The sequence below is a fragment of the Brassica napus genome, chromosome A10 (genome assembly GCF_020379485.1).
Source record: "Brassica napus cultivar Da-Ae chromosome A10, Da-Ae, whole genome shotgun sequence".
NCBI lineage: Eukaryota > Viridiplantae > Streptophyta > Magnoliopsida > Brassicales > Brassicaceae > Brassica > Brassica napus.
The window spans coordinates 5,311,931-5,320,928 of NC_063443.1; the positions used below are offsets into that span (position 1 = coordinate 5,311,931).

Here is an 8,998-nt window from a genome sequence, read left to right on the forward strand (position 1 = left end):
AAAAAATTACCTTAAATAAATAAATATTACCAAAATACTCATTAGATATGAGTAACCATGAATATGATTTGATTTTAATTTTAGTTTTAGGTATTAATATTATCATAATTATAGTTATAACGATACTCATTCGGTTCTTGGTGCGGGTTGGGTTTATTATTGGGTTCTTGGAGTTAGCCAATTAGGACCGTTCAAGTATTTAGGTCGAGTCTAATTGGGTTTGTGATCCTGATTTCCGGATCATTTTTCGGGTGGGGATATGATGGTAGCCTTACTTTCGGCACCAATCGAGTTTGGTTCGGGTTCATTCGGATTTTAGCTTTTCTGAGGCATGGAGTTTGGCCCCATTAGGATATTCTTTAAGTTTGGTTTGAATTTTCTCGGGCTTAGTTTCGATAGAGTAACACATTGTAAATCCGTTGAACCCATTTTAATCTCAACTTTAGTTCTTTATCGGGTTTTGGTTACCCAAATATTTTTTTGTGATTCAAAAGTAGACATTTTACTTTACTAACTTGTAAATTTTAAACAATTTTCACCAACAAAAAGCTTAGTGGAATGATTCAATAGTAATCGTTAAAAGAAGAAAAACATAAACAAGTAAAAAGTAAAAATTAGCAACTCTATAAAAGTAGGAAACAGGATCCCTTATATATTAATTGAAAATATTTTAAAAAGACGTAATCTCAATTTTGTACTAATTAAATTTTAGACTTGCTGAGGTGTTGGTACAGTCTAGGCATGGCTTTTGCTCTGGGATCACTTGAAGGGGAATGAAGAGGGTTGTCCTTGGAGGCTACTAGCACTCTGCTGGGCTATGGATGTCTCTCTGAAGCTATGGAATGGCGACAGAGATGGTTTGCTACTCAAAGACACAAGATTACCCTGTATTGTCTAAGATGGTTTTCACTAAGGAATTCTTTCACTTAGGTGAGATCAATGTTCATTTAGCTGAATAGAGAAAGCAGGAAACAAGACAACTCTTTGCTGTAAGTTTTTGATTGAAAAGTTGAATGACTTTCACAAAGTATGCATAGAAAGATAAATAGAAAACCCCCAGTAACCCTAATCATAAACCAAGATGGTTTAATCTAATTCCTAATCTAAATCCAATCGAAATTGGTTTTTAATAAATCCTAATCCTACCCGAAATTGGTTTAATTTAAATAAAATCAAATTACACTGAAATAAAATTAAACCAACATGCTGGTTTATCTTGGTTCTCCTCTTCTGATTTAAGCTCCACGGATTTGGCTAAGTGTTGAAGGCTCTTCTCTTGTGTTCTCAGTCTTGATCTGGTTACTGGTCCACTCCACAAGCTGGCTAGCTCATTTGGTTCCTCTCTGCTCAAGTCTGGCTCTTCTCTTCTCAAGTCTGGCTCTTCTCTGCTCAAGTCTAGCTCTCCCTCGTCAGACTCACTTAGCTCTCCAATGTCTCTACTCATGGCTGCACCATCCCCTCCTCCTTTAAAAGGATTTGACCTCAAATCCAATGCATCTTCAACATAAGGGATCAAGTCAGAAACAATGAAAGTAGAACTTATAGTATACTTACCTTCAAGATCAATTTGATAAGCGTTGTTGTTGATTCTTTTCAGCACTTTGAAAGGACCATATGTCCTTGGCATCAACTTTGATTTCCTCTCAGCCAGAAACCTATCCTTCCTCAGGTGTATCCACACGAGATCACCTGGTTCCAGCACCAACTCCTTCCGCCCCCTTGTTCTTCTGCCTTGCATACATCTTGGTGTGCTCCTCTATGTTCTCCCTGACCTGCTTATGCAAAGCTTTAACAAACTCGGCCTTCTGCTTGCCATCAAGGTTAGATTGTTCTTTTAAGGGTAAAGCAAACAAGTCCAAAGGAGACAAAGGATTAAACCCATAGACAACTTGAAAAGGTGTAAGCTTAGTAGCTGAGTGCATGCATGGACCTATTGTATGCAAATTCTACACGAGGCAAACAATCTTCCCAAGTCCTAATGTTCTTTTTAATGATAGCACGCAGAAGAGTAGATAAAGTCCTATTGACTGTTTCAGTTTGTCCATCAGTTTGTGGGTGACAACTAATTGAAAACAACAGCCTAGTTCCTAGTTTTCCCCACAGAGTTTTCCAGAAATAACTAAGGAACTTATAGTCTCTATCAGACACTATAGTCCTAGGCATGCCATGCAATCTAACAACCTCTCTAAAGAAAAGATCAGCTACTAGAGATGCATGTTATCAGGTTATGGTATGAATGCAACAAGACCACACGGCCACGAGGTATGATCTAGAAGAATTAACCTAGCATGTAGTTTTCAGATTTGATATCAAAAACAATCTAGACTAGGTTATTAGGGTTTCAGTTTAAACAAGTCAAACAATCTCAATTCATTCAGATTCGAGTTTAAACAATCTTAACAATAGTTCTAGGTGATCAAATCAATCAATCAATATTCAAATCAAACAATTAAAAACGATTTTCAAAATTAGGGTTTAGGGTTTTCGATTTGATTCTTTCACAATTAGCAATCAAATTCAATCAATTTTAATTAATCAATTCAGTTTTCGAATTAGGGTTTTAGGATTTTCGAAAATTGATCTTAGATCAATAGGAATTTGATTTGAGATTCAAAACCATTAAGGACTTTGATTTTAATTGATCAATAGATCAATCTCGATTTAGGGTTTGGGGATCGAAGTTTAGAGCTTCGATTTACTCATCTAGGGTTTGATCTATTATCCTATAGTTTTATCTTAGAGATTAGGTTTTTAGGGTTTCATTCTTTACAAACAATCCAAATTCGATTCATACGTTCTTAGAATTCGAATTTACCTTTAGCTTAGTAGATTGTTGAAACCGGACCACCAAAGAATGAACCTCGAGCTGGACAGGAACGAACGCGAGATGGACACGAGCTGATCGGGAATGCCTTGATCGTCGGACGCGAGCTGTCCTGGATCAAGAGTTGAGGCTGAGTTCGTCTAGGATCAGGAACGCCTTGGGGCTGAAGCTGATCGGTGGACGCGAGCTAGAACGGAGACGCGAACAGATTAGGGTTCGTCGGATCGGATTGCCGGCTTAGGGTTAGGGTTTTTAGGGTTTATCAATTTTGGTTTTGGCTCAGAGTGTTTTAGAGTTTCGTGCTGATAACGTGTTGCAAAACTTAGGATTTAGAATCTGTAAGTTCTTATTATTATTACTCAATCATAAGGTGCCCTTATATATGAGAGTTACAAAGAGATAAAAGGAAAGACATAAATATGGAAAGTGTACAAATACAAGAAAAATGAAATAGGATTTCCTTTTCTCTGACTAGGTCTAGCCACCTCTCTCTCTCTCTCTCCCATGCATGGCCGCCTCTCTCTCTATCTAGGTGTTGGGTCGGTTATGAACTGAGCCGGTTATGGACTGAGCCGGTTATAGACCGGGCCGGTTATAGATATCCATCATAACATTTATAACAGTAAAATTATTTTCGAGTAATCCCTTCTTTTTTTTTTTAATAAATCTTTAGGCCTATAAGGGCATCTCCATCTCTACTCCATTTTTTCTTCTAAAATGGGATAAAAGTGAATATGGAGTAAGGAATGCTCCAACCCAACTTCATATCTCACTCCATAATGAAATTTACTCCATAAATGGAGTAATCTTTTTTTTTTTGTTCATCACTCCATTATGGAGTGGGAAATGGAGTAGGGTTGAGCAATTTTACTCCATTTTCACTTTTACTCTGTTTTGAAGGAAAAATGGAGTTTTACATTGGAGATGCTCTAAAACTAACAGCTCGATTCGCTAAATGCTTTTCCGAACATGCCCCTTCATACATAGAGGAAGAGGATAGCAATTTATGAAAACGAAAAGTCGCAGCTGCAGTATCTTACTGTCTTGGAATTATATAATTCCACAATAATGAATCGAATTTGTTTCGGTGGCATCGCGTAGTGAAATGAATGATAGTATTTATTTTATTTATGCAAATATCAGTTGGTTGATTAAAAAGTCTCCAAACCCCTCGGAAATCGGGAAATCCATTTCGCAAACCAGAATCTTCCTTTCTATCTCTTGCGCTTTCACTCAGGTCAGCCGCAATCTCTTTCGATTCATTCCTTTGGGTTTCTTTCTTCTCTCGTTCTGTATGTTTGATTAACGAGGAATTCTCTTGCGATTTTTGAGTTAAAGATGGATCCTTTTTGTTTTCGATTTATCTGATAATGATAAAGAAAAAAAAACACCCAATTTTTCGATTTTCAGTTTATTTTATTTTATTTATTTACAACCTTGTCCCTTTTGCGTGGTGTAAGGTGCAGCTAACTTTCCCCGAGGATTGACTGGTTGGCCTGATTTGCTGCTTTACAGCGTTTGGCAGGAGCCATTGATCGAAAATAAATGTCAAACTCTGTATAATTGCTTCAGAAGTTCATCTTTGTTGTTGGTGTTGAGGAGTAAGAAGTGCTACATTGATGGCGAGTAATGTAGCGACTCACCCATTGCAAGAATTAAAAGATGGGATCATCAGTTCTTGGAAGGATGATGAGGAGGACAATGGTGTATATAGTGAGAAAGCGAGTTTATTGGAAACATCTGGCTCCTCTGTAGAGAAGAATGCACCTGGTGGTTCTTCTGATTGGCCTAGGGGTTAGTCCTTCTATGGACTTGCTTTTTCCATTCTTGCTTTTGTCTGATTCTAACACCTGATCACGAGTGTATGTTCTTCAAGGACTGGACCATTGCACGACTGCACCTGTTGGTCTCTATGGAGATGTGCTAATCGATGACAATGAGATTAAGTACTCTCGGTCTTTGACTGAGAAAGCCTCTCCTGTGAATCACAACTCGAAATTAGATAGATTGTCTGAGCGTGAAAAGGTAAACATTGCTTTTTGTAACTGGTTATTGCAAATATTTTTCTTTATTGGTTATCTTTTTTTCTTGTTCTTCTAGCAAAAACTTATTGTTGAGCTAGTCAGAATACAAAATGACGGGACAGTGGAAGTTGATATAAATAGAGGAACTCCGGTATCCGAGTTATTGGAGTTTCAGCCAATCAAAGGGGGGCAGTCGACAATCACATATGAAAAGTCCTTGGCAGAATCCTTCAGATCCATTCCAAGGTTAAAAATTGTTATACTTGTGGTTGGAACTCGAGGCGATGTGCAGCCTTTTCTAGCCATTGCAAAGCGCCTCCAGGTGATCTTAAAATATGTAATTTATGAGGGTGCATATATCATATCTTCGAATCTGCTAACTGTAGTTTGATTTCTTCATTATCCTCGTATATGTTCTTGACTCTTTTCCCCTGGAGCGAAAAGACTTGTTATCATTGTAGTGAACCGATGGGTCATTGGCATTGACAAAAGGTTTTTCTTCGTTTTCAGGAATTTGGTCATCGTGTAAGGTTGGCAACTCATGCAAATTTCTCCTCTTTTGTACGGTCTGCTGGAGTAGAGTTCTATCCCTTGGGTGGTGATCCCCGAGAATTAGCTGGATGTAAGAAGTCCTCAGTGAAAAGATCCATTTATATTTTAGTTTCTTAATGAGAGCCTAATGGTAGCAGACGTGTAAGCTCACTGTTACGGCTCTTTATTATTGTAGATATGGCGAGAAATAAAGGTCTCATTCCTTCTGGGCCTGGAGAAATCGCAAAGCAGAGAAAACAACTCAAGGCAATCATAGAGTCTCTTCTTCCGGCATGCACTGAGCCTGATATGCAAACTGCTGCCTCTTTCAGAGCTCAAGCAATAATTGCAAACCCTCCTGCATATGGTAAACTTTTTGATTCATCAGCACCGTATTGTTTCTAAGCTTTTCTTCTTAAGTATATTTACTAGGTTGTTTTCTTTGCTAATGATGTGGTTTTTGGCTTTAATTGTAGGACATGTGCATGTTGCTGAAGCTCTTGGCGTACCAATACATATTTTTTTCACAATGCCTTGGACGTGAGTTGACTTCTGTAGTAGTTTACATCTTAAAGTCAGTGTTATATGTTGTCCTGCTCTCTTACAACCTCTTCCTGTAGGCAGGCCGACTCATGAATTTCCCCACCCTTTGGCCCGTGTTCCTCAAAGTGCTGCGTATTGGGTATTTGATGGAGACTTTACTGGTTCTTTTTAATGATCTCGATATGTTGTTATTATGAACGCTTACTCTTTCGTAACCTTTTTCTTCGTTTCAGTTGTCATATATAGTTGTTGATCTGATGGTATGGTGGAGCATAAGGACATACATAAATGATTTTAGGAAGAGGAAGCTAGACCTTGCACCTATCGCTTATTTCAGTACATACCATGGCTCAATTTCTCACTTGCCTACTGCGTACATGTGGAGTCCCCATATTGTGCCAAAACCAAGTGGTAAGAAGAGTATAGCTGCATCCCCAATACATGTATTTCGCTGAGGTTTATCATGTTCATTGGTCTCAAGGCCATGCTTGTGTTGCTTTGGCACGACCATAATGCTTTTATCTGATTTTGATGTGTAATATTCTCTGATTGTGAACTCTTTTTTACTTTTCTTTGATAGATATCTGAAAGATTTTTCTTTTCTTTGACTAAATTTTGCAGACTGGGGTCCTTTAGTAGATGTCGTTGGGTATTGTTTCATGAACCTTGGATCGAAGTACCAACCTGGGGAAGAGTTTATCCACTGGATAGAAAGAGGATCACCGCCCATATATATTGGGTTTGGAAGCATGGTAAGCTCCTTTTTGTTGGTAATATTCAGTATAGTGCAAAGTGATGACAATGAATGAACCTTGCAAATAAACATTAAAAGAAAAAAACAAATTGAAATCTTAGATTTGTATCAGTTTAATGTCAGGGTGAATAATTGTGTATCTAATCGATATATTTGTTTCAACAATTTATGTTCCTGACCCCCCCCTACCAGCTCACAGTATTGATGCTTTGCTTCCTTAACAGCCTCTTGATGATCCCAAAAAGACAATGGACATTATACTGGAGACGCTGAGAGATACAGAACAAAGAGGGATAGTTGATCGAGGTTGGGGTGGCCTGGGAAACCGTAAGCAGCTCCTGTACCCATTTTTCTCACGCTATGTGTGGTTTTCTTCTGGCTTTTCTTGATTCAGAAAACATTTTCATCTTCTATCTTTCAGTTGTTGATGTTCCGGAAAATGTATTCCTCATAGAGGACTGTCCTCACGATTGGTTGTTTCCTCAATGTTCAGCTGTGGTAAACCCTCTTTCGATTCCCAATGTTTTTGCCTACATTCATGTCTTCGAAAAAATTATGTTATAAATGAAGCTGTTTCTTGTGTTGTGAATATGCAGATTCATCATGGCGGTGCTGGAACCACAGCGACTGGACTGAAAGCTGGGGTAAAACGTTTTTACTCTTATACCCATTACCACAAGTGTCCTGTGGTGAAATTATTGCTGTTTTTCTTTACTACATGTAATATAACGCTGCCTATATACTTCTGAATTATGTCTGGCAGTGTCCAACAACAATTGTGCCGTTCTTTGGTGATCAGTTCTTCTGGGGTGACAGGATATATGAGAAGGGACTTGGGCCTGCACCAATACCGATAGCTCAGCTCAATGTTGAGAACCTCTGTACCTCCATAAGATTTATGCTTCAACCAGAGGTAAACAAACTTGATTTCCCAAATTTTCCATATCCATACCGATGTTGGATGTTAAGAGTAAAAAACGCTCTCTTTATTGCAAAACCAAACGAAACCCAATGCGTAATGCTTTGAGCAAATAAACAAAGTTTTTCTTTTCGTCTCAGAATCGTATCCTATACATATTAATACTAGAAAGAAATGTATCAAAGAACACACCGTGGTATTTCAGGTGAAATCACGAGTGATGGAGCTAGCAAAAGTACTGGAGAATGAGGATGGTGTAGCTGCAGCAGTTGATGCATTCCATAGGCATTTGCCACCGGAGCTACCACTGCTCGATTCCTCGCCTAATAAAAAGGATGAAGACGATCAACCAGACCTGTTACAGCGGTTCTTCATCCAGATTGGCAAAAAGTGTTGCCTTCCATGTGGAGGCGTGTGATATCAAATATATTTAGATGCTTTTTTAGTTGCATAATCTTGTCTCTGCAACTTCAATTCATTTCATTCAATGATCAGAAATATGCTTTTCTTTGGCATTGTTACATAAAACGGATATAAAAAATATATATTTGATGGGTTTGATCCAGTGCTGTGGAGCACTGTGACTAGTCTACTACGCGCTCACAGGCCTAACAGGCCGGTACAAGAAATTCAGCTTTGTTTTAGCAAGAAGGAAATACAACCTGTAGATTTTCTGGCTGAAAAAAAAGTTATAGATCAATGTCAACTCCTTAAATTTAAGAGTATCTTTGTGGAACTAATTTTGTCTTATTCCTGACAACCATACCATTATCATCAATTTTTCTTTTTGAAGATCCATTTGGTCCTTACAATGTTGATACCACTCAAATTGCCCTAAGGAGTGTTACTCTCATCAAAAGAGGTTTAGATGTAGTACTTAGGGATCGAATCCACAAGGAGTTAGGGAACAATTAAATCTAGTGTTTATTAATTCTAAGAGTTGTAAATGTTTAAATGAAATAGCAATAGTAACAAGCGAAATAAATAGTAAATGTAATTTGGTTGGAAATGATATTAGATGCAGGACCACTATTCAGGTGTTGGAGATTATAATACCTATAGATGCCTATTTATTGCATATAGATGCCTATTTATTGCATGCATGATATGTTAGAGCTCAACCGCTTAACTCAGTGATCAGTTGTCACATGTTTCACTGGTTAACAGGCTAGATCTCGTGTCTCAACGGTTAGTATGTCGACAACGAAAGAGTGTCGATCGATGGTCCTATTGGGACGTCGACCGATACACCTTTGCCTACGTCGACCGATAGTCAGTTGAGGACATCGATCGACGGGTTCTAGCCAGGCCTATGCGCGAGTATGATATGCCCTATTAAGATACTAAATTGGCGGTTAGCCCTCTCTAACAGTCCTAATATGATAAATAGATGTCAAGATGGG

At 38.3% G+C, this 8,998-nt stretch overlaps 1 protein-coding gene across 3 annotated transcripts; it reads left to right on the forward strand.

The window, feature by feature from the left end:
- The first annotated feature begins 3,801 nt into the window (after window positions 1-3,801).
- On the forward strand, window positions 3,802-8,187 carry LOC106424810 (sterol 3-beta-glucosyltransferase UGT80B1). Of its 3 annotated transcripts, none has more exons than XM_048742709.1 (15): window positions 3,802-4,061; window positions 4,291-4,618; window positions 4,701-4,849; window positions 4,925-5,170; window positions 5,359-5,470; window positions 5,576-5,746; window positions 5,856-5,919; window positions 6,004-6,061; window positions 6,156-6,333; window positions 6,544-6,674; window positions 6,901-7,003; window positions 7,098-7,174; window positions 7,273-7,320; window positions 7,440-7,589; window positions 7,801-8,187. In XM_048742709.1, exons 2-15 carry the CDS (start codon window positions 4,444-4,446, stop codon window positions 8,011-8,013), a joined length of 1,875 nt encoding a protein of 624 aa, XP_048598666.1. In that variant the 5' UTR covers window positions 3,802-4,061; window positions 4,291-4,443; the 3' UTR covers window positions 8,014-8,187. The 3 variants fall into 3 exon arrangements, with proteins under 3 accessions (XP_048598666.1, XP_048598668.1, XP_048598667.1); XM_048742711.1 differs by having other exon boundaries at window positions 3,832-4,061; window positions 4,340-4,618; XM_048742710.1 differs by having other exon boundaries at window positions 3,833-4,061; window positions 4,285-4,618.
- Window positions 8,188-8,998: the final 811 nt, after the last annotated feature.